Source organism: Chelonoidis abingdonii, chromosome 4 (genome assembly GCF_003597395.2).
Source record: "Chelonoidis abingdonii isolate Lonesome George chromosome 4, CheloAbing_2.0, whole genome shotgun sequence".
Taxonomy (NCBI): Eukaryota; Metazoa; Chordata; order Testudines; family Testudinidae; genus Chelonoidis; species Chelonoidis abingdonii.
Window position 1 is genome coordinate 9258598 of NC_133772.1, and position 15440 is coordinate 9274037.

Sequence of the window (15440 nt, forward strand, 5' to 3'; positions counted from 1 at the left end):
AATGCAGACCGCATCATTGTAAAATGAGGCTACAGCTAACATTTGACAGTGCAAGAATGAACAGGCTGTGAATGGGAGTTTCTTTTTAATATATCTATATAAAAAATGAGCGATTTACAGGTCTTTAGTCAGAACCTCAGAAGTGTGTATATATAAAGGTGCTGTACAATATATAAACATTTACATCCATATGTTAGCATTCCAAGGCCACATTGCTAAGTCATCTTATACAGTAAGTACAGGTACAAGTTCTCTAGAAAAGACTCACAAACAGGACACCAAAGCAGGTCACAATGTTAACAATCAGAAAACAACATTTGGATGGATGGGTAGTTGCTGACCGTTAACCATTGAAATGGTGCTAATTCATCTTAGTATTAAATTTCTGAATTTGGTACTATTCTCAATGGTTAGAACAAGTGCATACTCCTTACTTAAAGAGGATCCCACAGGTTTTATCAACCAAGAATACAGGATTAATATCTACATAGGCTAACTCAAATATTTTCACAGTCAAGCTCTACAATATTGAGGATTTGTACAGTTTATGCTACAGCAAATTGATGGATTCCTAAAATGTGAAGCAGCAGAGGGCAGTTCAGATGTGCTTTAAAATCTGTGTATTTTAGAACTGTTCATTTAAGCCTGCTGCTCAGTAGCTGTCTATTTCAAAAGTGTCTAGCTTCAAGTCAGAACTGATTTTTTTTAAAGTTTAGTGAGGCTAATCAACTTAGCAGCTGCTCAGTTATGTTTTTAATGAGCAAGTCAGATTAGTTTAACATTAGGGTCCAGAAACTAATCTCGACTTTCCTTACTTTTTTTCCTCTCCTTTTGGGAACTGGCCCAGCTCCTTTTACTGTTTTTTATTTTCAGTCATTGAAAACCTAGCACAGGTCAGGAAATCAAATCCATTAAGAATGCCATTGAGTAGATCAATCCATGAAATTTCTGCAGACTGCTATAAAAATATCTGTTAACATTCTTCAACATTATTTAAATACATATTAAAGCCCAGACAATAGATATTAAGTCTCATGTACCCTGTATGTCATCTGTTTCTCACTCAACCAAAAGCAATTACACACAAATAAAACAGAGGAGACTTATAGTAGGCACAGGTCAGAGGGACTTTTAAAAGAAGCTGTTGGTGGTGGTTGGTTCTGTCTGTGTTTGCAACAGCAGGATTTGCTGTTTCAAATACTACTTTCACATATCAATTTTTAGTTTTACAAGTAAAGATGGGACATTTCCACGTGTTTTTAAAACATAACAGTATGTGGTGCTTTGACACAGTACCAGAGGGAGGTTGAAAGCATAGCACCAAGTCCATTCCTTATTTCTAAAGAACTGACAAGGTAAAATCATGGCTCTGCTGAAGTCAATGGATATTTTTGCCAGTAACTTAACAGGGCCATGATTTCACCACTTAGTCTTCAAAATTGTTTGCAATATGTGTTTTGCAGATAGTTACTATAATTACCTTAAATGAATTAAGCATATTAAAACATTTTGTTTTGCTATGCTAATAGAAAGCAAAACTGACCCCATAGGTCAGAACAAAATGCAACTCTCTCTTTAAATGTCACATTAGGTATTAGGAACTTTTAAGAAAAGAAGCCAGTGGGGCAGCATCAGTGGCTCATTTGCTGCCCTAGAGTTGATAGAACCAGCACACTCACCTTCTTACTGAAGTTGTGAGACCTCAAATTATTCCCCTATATAAACATGCGACATGCCTTTGAGAAAATAGCTATTTTCAAACAAAATCTTGGCTTTGCTGTGTCTGGGAAAAACGTACAAGGAGGATGAAATTGATTGGCTACAGTAGATAACTTGGCACAAGAAGTAGTAGTGAGTCATGATCACATTGGCAATACAAGCATTAAGAAAGTTTGTTCAGGATCTCACAATACTATCTGAGAAAGCCTTAGCAGTGCAATGTTGAGAGAGCAGCAGGACACTGCCTTCAAAAGGATGAGGGGACAGCAGCTTATGGAAGAGTTGCTTACAAGCAATCTGAAAGGTCCTTCATGCAGCTTAGTTAAGTTTAAGATCAAACGTACTGTCCAGCCTCTAGAGTTAGTTTCTGAAAAATGACAACTTTGTGGAAAAAAGATGCTTTTAATTGACCACATTAGAAACCTGATTAAAACATGTTCTGAAAATGTTTGTCAGTCAAACCCGTTTTTCAGTGACACCTGTTGCTTTTGTGACTTTACTTGCACTTGGTACCTTCCAAGGTCCAGGAGTTATTGGTGCTCTCTTGACTTGAGAGCTGCATTCAGTTTTTGAAATTCCATCATCTTTGGTTTCATCAGTTGGCTCCAAGACTTTTTCTGTGTGGTCTTTGTTCAGAATAACTGGATCTTGTGTTTCAAGCCTACTTTTTTTTCCCTTGGAAAGCTGTGAAACATCAGAAAGACTTTCAGTTTTGAAGTTGCTAGAACTTGGCTCTCCAGCACTGGCTTTCTTTACTTTTTCATCTTCATCTACTTTTCTCCTAGGCTCATTGGCCTTATTTAGTGGAAGAGTCTTTTCATCCACTTTTGGTTTTTTTCTCTCTTGAGACTTCTTATTCTTTCCAACAATGTTCTGCTTTGTGTCTTGCTGTGTTACTCCTGATTTTTCATTTCCATCTTTGAATGGCTCAATAGTCTCAATATCACCACCACCAGCTATTTTATCTTGAGTCTCTAGTAACTTGTCTGATTTGTCTCCACTTTCTTCTTTTTTGGGATGCTTTTGGGGACTGACAGATCTGCCTTGGTTTCCTCTCAAAGTTTCTTTTAAATTGATTTCTGAGTGTGTATTCTCACCTCTCCTGGGATGCTCAGACTGGTCTGAGAGATTGCTGTGTGTGTTTTGTCTCTCACCTTTCCTTGGACTGTGGAGCCCCACTTGCTGCGATTCCCCAGATGTGCCCAATCTTTTTGGACTCTCAGATCTGTCTCTCCTAATGATGTCATCAGTTACTAATTCTGAATTATTTTTTGACAGCTTATATCCTAAACTAGTAGGCTGGTCCCATCTCTTCATATACTTCTGGGTAGAAGACAGATGCTTCAGCTCAGACTGATTTTCAGTTAAAGTGCTTTTCTTGTCAGGCACAGTGTTCTTAGCTTCTTCCAGTTTCTCAGATATGTGAACATGTGCTAAAGCTTCTTCCAGTACTGGTAAATTACATACTGAAGAGGGGGGTAATGGTGACTGTTCATCATATATTATATTTGAGGATGATGGATTAAAACTATCTTGATCACCTGGAAGTGAAGAAGCAGAATGGTTCGACAAAAAAAATCATTTAACCATTATTACTACATTTAGATAAATGTGTGAAACTTCCAAAATATGATCTAAACACCAGCTTTTTTTAAAGCAAACTTTTACATTATATTACATAAGACACACTAAACAAAACAGATTTCCTCACTTTTCTGTGAGCTAAAAATGTAAGTTTACAGCTAACAATTTTTTGGAAAAATACAGCTAAGGACTTTGGGAAAATCTTCGAGGCTGGTAAGGGCTTGTGAGGTTTGCATTAACTGAATGGAAGTTTAGCAGAGCTCTAGGCCTTGAGTAGCAGAATCACAAATTAAAAATCTTTTCCCTACACTGTTGCAATTGATGCCAAAAGAAAACTGAAAACAGGGAGAAGGTGAGGTGATTATTTATAGTATTGTACTTCAAAAGAAAAAAAACGTGAATCACAAGACATGCAGATTTACCAAGTCTTTAAGGAAAGACCAAGAAAAGCACTGAAAGCCTTAATGTTGCTCAGGTTTCATGTAGGAGCACAAACTGGAAGGAGCCAGACCTGAATGAGGAAGAGAAAAAGCCCAGGACTATATACCAAAAAAAAAAAATCACAGAAAGCAAAAGATTTCATTAGATGTGTACAATTCAAATGCAGAATACAAGAGACAACATAGTGATAGTATGGAAGAGCCAGCCCCCTCCCCTCTAAATTACTGCACTTAGGCCTGGCAGAGCTCAGGGAGGGAGATGTGGAATATTACTGATGCCTGCTATTGTTATGAAGTGCAGCACACTTCTGTGCCAAATATTTGACTGCATGAAAAAGCAAAACAGATCTCTTAGGTTTGTTATTTTAAGCTTAAATACCTACTGGCAACAGAAAGAGCTGGAATTCACTTATTGAGTGCCTCTTTCTTAGGCACAGAGGTGTTTAATATTTTTAGAGAAGACACAAAAGGTAAAGGTTTACAACCACACTTAGAGTTGAGCCTAGCCTAAAAATTCACCAGTACCTCAGGAGATCTATTTTAAGTTTTCAAAATACTAATTAACCCGAAGCCTTATCAGCATAAGGGCTAACTCAGTAGGAGATGCATGTGATCTCAATAGAAGCCAGTTGAGGGGATCTAACCTGAAGAATAAAAACAAGACAATACGTCTTCCTGTAGTTCAGAGATTCTTTGCTCTGATGGAACTACACAGTGTGTTTGAGGACCATGGTGTGAAGTTATTTTCGAGCTCATTGGGGAGAAGGGAAAAATATAGGAAGAAACATTTTTGAGCAATTTCATCTCAAGTGGAGGTAGATTCCTGCCTGTATATAATAGAATGCTACAAACTTTCATAGGCTACACTGTGCTTGAAGGTTCAAGTTGTCTGATTTTAATTTGTTTACAAAAGTCATGGGCTTTTAACAGCAGGAAAGTGGCTCTGTATCTAACCATTCCAATTGTACTACAGAGCTGTTATGCCAAAAAGTATCCTTACATGGTTTAGATATTTTCCTGTCAAAAGCCTAACAGCAGCCACAAAGGGTTAAAAGGATATAATTGGCATGGGGAGGAATACATTCTCTTGCTCTCAAAGTGCTCTGCTTTGAAAAACTGACAGCCACAAATAGTTTTTGATTTTGGAGCATGCCCTGCAGTTGAAGTCAGTTGAATATCTTGCAGGCATTTCTGCCCAAGCAATTTGCTTATGGATTTGTGCTTTGCTGCCTTATATGCAAAAAACAAGTGTCACAATTAAAGTTTTCTATTCCAAGAGCAAAACCTTCACTCTTTCAGAAGTTGTTTTTGAAAAATTTAATGTTTTATAGTTTTAAGTTCATAAGAGAAATTGAAGCACCACAAAAATCATCTTGACAGAAGCCCTATACCATATGAAATTTTTATTCAAGTATAAAAGCAAATTGTGTCTTTAATTATAACCTGTAGAGGAGCACAGAAATCAAGTTGAAGATGGATGGGATCATCAGAACAAAACATAGCCTAAAGAATACTTGCAATAACATTACATTTTGTGTTATCTTTCCAGTAAAATAATTATTATGTGGCAACAGATTTGTTTTTTTTTTCTGGTAACATTATTTGTGCTTGTATGAAAACAGGCAGTTTCAAAGTCTGCAGAAATGGAAGGATATTGCTAGGTAGCTTTAGTGCATGCACAACAGCCTCCAACCTCTTTAGACATTCGTCAACACATTTCTTTTTACCACCTTCCCCCCATACCCTCCGGACAAATTGGCACAACCTGTAACTTACCATGATCTGGTATCAAGCCAGTCCCTGGTCTCAGAAGAAGAACAACTTTATTTCCTCCTGCTTGAATCAGCTCAATGGCTCGTGTATGAGTGATACCTTGGGTAGGTTCGCCATTGATTTCAACAATCTGGTCACCAACCTGAAGAGACAATACCAGTCAGGTTAAACTTCATCAAGCACTGCTACTATAACTGGATTCTTATTCAATATAGTAAAACCTGTAGCTCAAGCAAAGCTTTCCTTTTCCCTAGTCCCTTCCATTATCTGAAACCCACTCAGCTCTAGCACTACTCTCCTACAGCCACTAACATATAAAATTAACATAATTCAACCATCTGGCTGGTCAATGAATTTTTCATGCAGATATTCTGCCAAGCTGGCTTCACTAGAGGACTCGGGTTACTTGAAATGAATTTTCCATTTGATAAATGTTTAAATACATCCATGTTCTTGAGTACATCTTCACTCCATAAAAGTAATTTGTTGATGCTCTGTTATAAAGACGTGCACCATGAAGATACTTAATCAAGTTGTGTAGATGCTTAAATAGATTGTTATAAGGGATGTGGTAATTACTCTAAAATTAATAAACCGCCAAACACCCTTATATTAATACAGCCGAGAGCGTTGTCCATAGGTTTCCCATAAAGGAAAGGCTTTATTATTCTGAGTGAGAGAGTTCACTGTATGACAATACTAGCTCGTTCCTGACTAGTGAGATACCAGCTTTAAGGACTCTGATGCAAATTAACAAACGTATCAGATAATGGATGTCAGAATATCAGAAAGCATTTTTGCATTCTAACCCATGAAAGAACATGAGATCCATCTTGCAATTAAACTGATTTTCCATTAGGTGTCACTACTGCATAAAAGTTGCAGTTTAAAGAGCATGTATCTTAGATAAGTTACTTAAAATGCTACTGAAGAAGGTAACAGTCCCACATAGAATCCTATGATCACAGAGAGCTAATACAATAATAAATGAACCAGGAGTTCACAAAACCATTTGGGAAAACACAGGGTAAAGGTGCTGTTTTACCATCTAATGTTCAAACCAGCTACAAACTGGGTTATTAGAGCTCCTTTGTGTCAGTATCTGAAAAGCTCCCTCTGAAAGTACTATTTAAATTGGGGCTGGGAAAAGCCTACGGCCATTTCTGTGGTTGAATTGGAAAAGACTGGACAGCAGAGAATCGTGAACAAGCTTATCTAGGCATGGAGACATTCTGCCCTGGCCAGGGAGAATCTAGAGGCAGCTCCTTTTTCCAGAGTCTACAACCTGCTCCCACAGTTTTCATTGATGTCACGGTTTATGTTTTGTTATGAGCATTAATTCTATTCATCCCACTGACCTCTGCAACAGAAGCCATGAGAAGCGGCCCTTGCAAGAGAGAGTTAGGTGCCATAAAGGAGATGGTTGCAAATATTTTCCAATGCATGGAGTATAACGACACCGTTTAGGCCTTGCTGGCCCTCCGGACTCAAGATTCCCAGTGGGGTATGGCTCCAATGGCAGTAGCAGCAGGAGAGGCATTAGTACAGACAGGACCCGGGTGTTCACCTATACTAGTGCTTCCATTGCTGCTACCACTGGTGGACCTGCACCATGAGGATAGATAGGTCCCAATTTTATCAGTGTATAGGCATGATCTGCCCAGTGGACATGGAAAGCAAATTCACCAGCCTTTTTCCCTTTCAAGGGCTGGAGGGGAGCACATACCCACTGCCAGGGCACAGGAAATGAGGCTGTCCCATTATGAACTCGTTTTTCAGGGTGCTGTAGTTCCAGTGTGAAACTGTTACTGCTTCAAGCATGGAAATAACATTTTAAACAAAGCTGAATATGCCTCTCCCATACAGTGCAGGCACCCAGCTAATTCACTGATGTCCTCTGGGAAACAGCCTACCCAAGACTGGACCCTCTATGTCAGTCAGTCAGCATGAAGCTCTGAAATGGAACAATACCTGCCTCTAGCAGGGGCAGGAAGCAGATTAACAGTGGGCTGCTCCATACAGATTGCTACAGTGGAAGGAGCCTGCTAAAACCAGTAATCGTGAACAAAATGCATCCCCTAGTTTAGCTGACCAGAAGGTGATCAGCTCCTGCAGGGAAACAGGAAAGAGCTGAGTGTGACCAGCCAGGTAAAGTGCTTGAGAAGAGGAACAGGGAGGATGCCACAGTTTTGTTTTCCTATCTCTGTCTGTTGGGAGCAGGAAGAGATCTTATTACATAATATCTGGCCAGGCCTACCAGATCTTTGGAGAAACGCAAACATCACAAGAAGTATAAATGAAAGAAAGATGAGCTCCAGTGTGAGGACGAATATTTGACATTTGTTTTATTATGAATACTCCACAGTCAAATTTACCCTACAGCCCACCCATTCTTTGGTGCAGAAGATCCATCGGAGAAAGCAGATAAGTGTGCTGATGTCATTTTTGAGAACAGAGCCTAAAGAGTTATATTATGTGTCCCCAGTAGATAGGGAATTTATACAGCAAGAGTTCAGGGAATTGTATACATTCGATTCTGTTTATTGCTGTCAAATTTCTCCAGTGAAATCCAAGATTTGCAGCTGGGAAGTCTTCTGTTGCTGGTGACTTGAATGCCAAGGTCTGGAGCTTAGCATAACCGCACTTGAAAGAGCAGTACAAGAGAAAACAGAACCAGCACTATAAGACTCAAGCAATCTCCCAAGCATAAGAAAAACTAATGACTCTAAATGTTAAGAATTAGCATAATAGAAGTCAAAACTTTGAATTTTGCATCCAATTAAGCCTGATATCGGCTCTCAAAAGTAGTTGATTACTACTTTCACTTTGCAGACTACAGAGCTCACAGAGAAAGAGGTGAAGTGACTTGTGTAAAGGGCCAGACCACATGTCACTGGCAGGAATGGAATCAGAACTAAGTCTCTGATTCTCAGTGCCATGGTCCAGCCAGTAAAAAGTCATTTTACGGACAGTAATTACAGAACTGTGTTTGGCCTCCAACTGTTGTGATGTTGCCTTCGCCCTTTGCATATATTTGGTTTGCTTAGGAGACAATATTTAAACAGTGGGATTCTTAGACGTGACACACAAGAATTAACATTAGGATATGTTGGTAGGGAAGGCACTTGGTTTGGAAACATTTTAAAATTTTATGCTGAACAATGAAAGCTCAGCATAAACACAAAAGGTTGGGTGCTCCCACAAACCCCCATTTACCTGGACTCTGGGAACCTTCTAACAGACTTGCATTTCATTGTGCTATTTCCAGTCTGGGCTTCTAAAAACCACGCATTCTGGCAAACTACTGTCTATAGAGAAGAATTCATTGTGGGAAACATCTATTACTATGTCTTTAGAGTAGATGGCGTCCAGCTTTCTTGAGGAGTGGCAGTGGTGCAGAGAGCAGTGTTCTTTCCCCCTAACATGCTGTTGGGATTTTTATTTCCTGAAACATTACAACTATTGACACAGTTTGCTACCTCTCTGTAATTACAACTCTTAGACCAGCAGCAGTGTAAATAACTGTTGTGTGTACACAGGGAGACGCTAACCACTTACAGGGAAGCAAATTCTTTGACTGGGTAATTAACATCTTGAGGAGCCCAACCTATTTGAATTCATCAGTGATCTCTGACACTTACGTGAATTCTTCCATCCTTGATAGCAGGCCCATCCTCAGCAAGTCGAAGGATGAATAAGCCCATGTTATACTCCTTTCCTCCACGAAGACTGAATCCAAAACCCCGAGGGCCTCGTTCCAGTTCTACTGGAGAACAGCCAAGACTCTGCATAAGAAACAAGATGAAGCACTGTGGACTGAGGAATTTTAACGTTTGTTAGTTTCCCCTACATTTTCGGGAAAGGTATTTTATAAAACCAGAGAAATCCCTTCAGTTTCACACACTAGGCAGGTTTTAGTACACAGCTATGAAGGGATGTGGTTTCAATTAAGTGCAACATGCAATTGAATTTGACTTGTCACAAACTCACATCATATGATTTGGTATGAGGCAGAGTTATACCCAGCCAAAATCTGCAGAGCAGTTTAATTCTAAGATTTCTAAATATGAACTGTTTTGCCATATAGAATGTTCCCAAGATGTTACAGTAGTTCCTTTTCAAAGGTTTGTTGTTTCTTTTATAACTATAATGATCAGCAATATTAAACTAGACTAAGTTTATAACATTAAAATACTAAGTATTAGCAAAACACCCTCCCTACTGTTTGACACGTGCCTAGTCAGCACATTCATAACAAAGAATATCTTCTCAACACCGTATCTTCTAAGGGAAAGGTTATCCTAGACTATTAGCATCCATATGTCAGTGGTAGTTGTGTTTTAGGGCCTCAGTACCACCAGGATCTTGCAGAGTCTTTTGGCTAGTCAGGATAGGTGTCTACCTGAGAAGGACGGCTGCCTACAATGGAAAGAACGCCGCCATCGGGCTGGGGCAAGTGCTTGTGCTCAGGCCAGGGAAGCCTGTAACTGTTGGAAAGTTCTCTTCCAGCTTCATCTTCTGTGACTCCCCTGCAAATTGATAGAAGGAAAGGTTAAGTTACTCAGATCACATTTACATGGAAACTGAATGAATTTGCAGCAACGACTTGCTAATAGTTACTATTGGATGGACCAGTAAGAAACATGTCACTTGTACAAAAATATAGTTTTCTTATGCAAAGCTTAGACAATTAACAGGGTATTTAACAGTTGATTCTTCATCATCTGTAATTTATAACCTTAACCTACTGCAGCACATCAACAGCAGACCATCAATTATCAGTCTGTTGGTTGGCACAAGGAGTTGCATCAGCTATTTCATTCCCGGGTTAGGGACATCTGACACTAGGATCTTCTGTGAACCCAAGGATTATAAAGAGTACAAAAAATAGCAGTTCAATCTTACTCTCAGTTCTCATTTGGAGGGAACCCTTCTCTCTTCCCATACTTCCCTCACAGGTGAGAGGGTTTCAACAGTATATAATGCTTAGTTTATCCTGAGCATGAAGTGTCCCCAATTTGTACACAGAACATGATCAGGTGCTTCTGAGCAATGTAAAAAACATGCAAAATCCAGGAAATGAATCACAGTTGAGGATTTAATCCCAGACTCTTTGCCATCATCACAATGATTAAAGAAAATCAGTGTGAACCATCCAGAAAAAGGCCACGTAACTGCTATGAATGGATTTAAACTGTGCAGTGACAGCATCTAATTTTTAAACGTTTATTTTAATGAAAGCAGATAAGAAAAGATCATCCAAACAGCTACCTGCAATAGTGCCCAGGGTAGGCAGGGTACTACTGAATTATTGATGTAATAGAAGTAATGCTAATATGGGGAAAATAGGTGAAAAACCCAGCATGTCCACCTATTCATTGTGGTACATAATTGATACATTGGCTGTGAAACAGAGTATCCCTGTAAATACTTTCCCCATTGACAGCATCTCCCAGGATCTCAAACCATTTATTGACTGGGGTTTTACTGGGTGATTTCCACTCATAAGTAATCACCCCTTGGTCTGAGAAAAGTGCTGAAGGGATGGAGTATCATCTCTGATCAGAGCTGGTCTTAGATATCTGCCTCCTGATTTATTGGGTCCCTGAACAGCCAAGCCATACAAGAATGACACTTTCAATTTCTCCTAGACAGAGTCATAGACTTTTAAGGTCAGAAGGGACATTATGATCGTCTAGTCTGACCTCCTGCACAACGTAGGCCACAGAATCTCACCTACCCACTCCTGTAACAAACTCCTAAACTATGACTGAGCTGCTGAAGTCCTCAAATCATGGTTTAAAGACTTGAAGGTGCAGAGAATCCTCCAGCAAGCAACTCGTGTCCTACGCCTCAGAGGAAGGTGAAAAACCCCCAGGGTCTCTGCCCTGGAGGAGAATTCCTTCCTAACCCCAAATATGGCGATCAGCTAAACCGTGAGCAGGTGGGCAAGACTCACCAGACACATACCCAGGAAAGAATTCTCTGTAGTAATTCAGATCCCACCCTATCTAACATCCCATCACAGGCCATTGGGTATATTTACCGCTAATAGTCAAAGATCAATTAATTGCCAAAATTAGCCTCTCTCATCATACCATCCCCTCCATAAACTTATCCAGCTTAGTCCTCAACCCCTTCAGTAGACACCCTCTTCTGTAACAGAACAGGAATAGTCTTCAGCTATGAGTGTGCAAAATCTATGTATTAATTACAGTTCCCCACAACATATGCCAAAGACGGTGCACAGCACAAACACTAACAGTTACATGAGATTATAAGGGCCAGGCTGATACAGGAATTACTGAGGCAACAGTTCCTCACAATTTAAAGTCCTTGTTAGGTACCCAGAAAGATGGAGCATTTGTGCCTTTTTTAAATACAGTCAAGGGCAATGCCCGGATGATGCTCCCATGCACTGAGATGAGGGCTTGCTGCAGGATATGGGGAACATGACCCACAGTTGGCTGCTCTTCCTTCCCCTCATTTCTGCACATGGATTCAACCTCAGCCTAAGTCATCCTTGGGTTTCACACCAGCCAGGCTCATTCTTTGTTCATTTTTGGTTCCCATCTGTCTGAAAAGCATCATACCTGTCTGCTGTTGCAGAGTTGGCTTGTGTTGTTCCCATAGGTCTGTGCTGTGGGGCTGGACTTTGTCTGGCAGAGTTGGTTCCTGAAGGGGGGCCACGGTGCTCTAATAAAGTCAAACAAAACAGAACAGACAGACCTCTAAAAACACACCATGTGGCATGAGGGGAATAAACAGCATAAGAGAGAGTGAATTGCTGTTCTGAGCATTTCTGACTCTTCTAGTCAAACAGCAGCTCTTGCAGTCAGCTGCCCAGAGTGAGAATGCAGGGCTTTTAATTTAAAATGTCAGGAGAAACAGAATTTCCATTTTCCTTAGGCTAAGCTCCTGGGCAGGTCTGAGCCACACAGCCAAGCACACACAATACTTCTGTGCTGGATGACAGTAACATGCCAGGTTGATGCTGCGCTGAAGGGGAGAAGTGGAGATTTCTAGATTCAGTTCCATAAATCAGGGTGTTGGGTGAAGTTCATCCTCCCAATGGAGAAACTTTTTGCTAAACTAAACTACTTTATTCTAGGAATGACAGCACAGATTAAGTTTGAGTCACCAACATACAGACACTTAGATTGTGTGTAACCTGGTAAAGGCAGGAGCAGTGTCAGAACTAAACAGATCCACAGTATTTGATGGTGATTTAACAAATAATCAGAAAGATCAGCATGATGCCTGCCCCACCCCTTCTCCAGCTCCATTGTGAACAGGGTTTGAGCCCAACCCAGCCAGGCCCCTGGAGGCGCTACTGACAGTCACATCTGCTAATCCATGATGGAGAAGATCATCACAGGCAAACTCTCAGGGAAGGATAGAAACGGTTCCTGAAGCTGTATTAAAGGGACTAGTATATTCAATATTTTAATCAGAACTGAAATATCAGAATGTTCTCTCTCCCCCCAAGTATCAGAGGGGTAGCCGTGTTAGTCTGGATCTGTAAAAGCAGAAAAGAATCCTGTGGCACCTTAGGCCTGGTCTACACTACGCGTTTAAAATGATTTTAGCAGCATTAAACCGATTTAACGCTGTACCCGTCCACACTACGAGGCCCTTTCTATTGATATAAAAGGCTCTTTAAATCTGTTTCCGTTCTCCTCCCCAACGAGAGGAGTAGCGCTAAAATCGGTATTACCATATCGGATTAGGGTTAGTGTGGTCGCAAATCGACGTTATTGGCCTCCGGGTGGTATCCCACAGTTCACCACTGTGACCGCTCTGGACAGCAATCTGAACTCGGATGCAGTGGCCAGGTATACAGGAAAAGCCCCGTGAACTTTTGAATTTCATTTCCTGTTTGGCCAGCGTGGAGCTCTGATCAGCACAGGTGACCACACAGAGCTCATCAGTACAGGTAGCAATGCAGTCTCCTGAGAATCGAAAAAGAGCACCAGCATGGACCTCACGGGAGGTACTGGATCTGATCGCTATATGGGGCGAGGTTTCAGTACTAACAGAACTCCGTTCCAAGAGACAAAATGAAAAAATATTTGAAAAAATTTCCAAGGCAATAATGGGAAAAGGCCACACCAGGGACTCAGTGCAGTGCAGAGTGAAAGTTAAGGAGCTCAGACAAGCATACAAGAAAACCAAAGCAGCAAACGGAAGATCCGGGTCAGGGTCGAAAACATGCCGCTTCTACGCTGAGCTGCATGCAATTTTAGGGGGCTGCGCACCATACCGCCCCATGTCCGTGGATTCTGAGTGGGGGTTGTAATCTCAACCATGGCTCAGGATTCTGCGGAGGGGGACGATGTGGAGGAGGAGGAGGAGAGGAGACGAACTTTGCAGCGAGCACACAGCACTCCGTTAGCCACAAGCAGGAGCTTTTTGTGACCCGACGGAATCTACCCACCTTCCAAGCCACTAGCCCAGACAGTGAAGCCATGGAAGCGACCTCTGGTGAGTGTACCTTGTAATATAAAACATGGTTTAAAAGCACGCGTTTTTAATATGATTTGCCATGAAGGGCTTGGGATGCATTCGCGGCCAGTAAGTTACTGGAAAGTTTGTTAACATGTCTTGTCCCTGGAGGATTTCCGCTCCATCCCATCTCCTGAGAGCGTCCTGGAGGTACTCCAAAAGCCTTTGCAGAAGGTTTCTGGGCAAGGCAGCCTTGTTCCGTTCACCATGGAAGGACACTTTACCACGCTATGCATGTAGCAAGTAATCGGGTATCATTGCATGACAAAGCATAGCTGCGTATGGTCTGGTGATTGCTGGCATTCAAGAAACATCTGTCTTTTATCTCGCTGTGTTATCCTCAGCGAGTGATATCTTCATGGTAACCTTGTGAAATTCAGAATTTAATTAAGGGGACAGGATGGCCTTTTCCTACTGGGCTGTTGCTATAGAATCCTTCCTTGCACGTAGCAAGGGGAGGAGAGGAAGGATAGCGCTGAGTTTTTTTGCGTTTGGCTAGCAGGTATTCCAGCTACCGCCACGCGGTGGGGGGGGAAGGGGTGAGTATCGTTAGCTGGATCTTCCATGATACCAGCCATGCGGTTGGGGGGGGGGTAAAGCAATCATCTAGAGAATTGGAGGGGGGGGATTGGCTTCTGCTGCTGATGTTAACAGGAAAGAAGCATCAGAGGCACTGTGTATTAAGGCTGGAGAGCCCGAAGACAATGGCTTAACTGGCCGCATGCCAAGCTGATCTGATGCCGGACCTGCATCTGTTGAGATCTGTAACACGAGCCGCAGGCACTCAAGATGCAAATGACACTTGTAGTGAATCACATGTGCTATGTAAGGTTATATGTTGTTTCACTTGAAAGAGTATAATCATTGTTTTGTATAATGTATCTTTTAAATATTCTCTCCCTTTTTTCCCTCCTCATGCAGCTGCCATTTTTCAAGTCTCCACTCCATCCCAAAGGCTATCTCGATAAGGCGGATGAAACGAAGACGCGAGACGAAATTCTCGGAAATCATGGAAGTGCTGCATGAAAGAGCTATCTGAATGAGTGAAGGACGTGTAGCAAGTACAGGATATGATGCCAACGTGAGGCGAAGGGACCTAACGTGAAGATAGGAGGAGGCTCAAGATGAGGGTTGGCGGCAGGAAGATCAGAGGTGTGGCAGGAAGATCAGCCGGTGGCAGGATGCACACTGGAGCTGCTGCGTGATCAAACTGTATCCTTCCGACGTCTGGTGGTCTTCAGGAAGAGCGCGGGGTCACAGGAGTGTCGCGCAGCCCCTGTGTAACACCCTCACCATCACCATGTTCCATATCTTCCTCCCCAGACATGTAAGAACGCGTGGGAACGGCTTCGTGCACCCGCCCACTCACCCCCATGGACAGTCCAACCAGGCTGTCATTAACATTGAAATGTGTTTAAT

The 15440-nt window shown here is 41.5% G+C and overlaps 1 protein-coding gene across 1 annotated transcript in view; it reads right to left on the minus strand.

Annotated features, from left to right (window-relative positions):
• Window positions 1–68: 68 nt before the first annotated feature.
• MAGI3 (membrane associated guanylate kinase, WW and PDZ domain containing 3) overlaps window positions 69–15440 on the minus strand; it is a 227699-nt gene continuing 212327 nt past the window's right edge. Inside the window, 5 exon segments of the mRNA XM_032766590.2 lie at window positions 69–3260; window positions 5520–5658; window positions 9158–9301; window positions 9919–10045; window positions 12110–12212. Of these exon segments, the coding sequence (XP_032622481.2) occupies window positions 2176–3260; window positions 5520–5658; window positions 9158–9301; window positions 9919–10045; window positions 12110–12212 (1598 nt within the window). The 3' untranslated portion in view covers window positions 69–2175.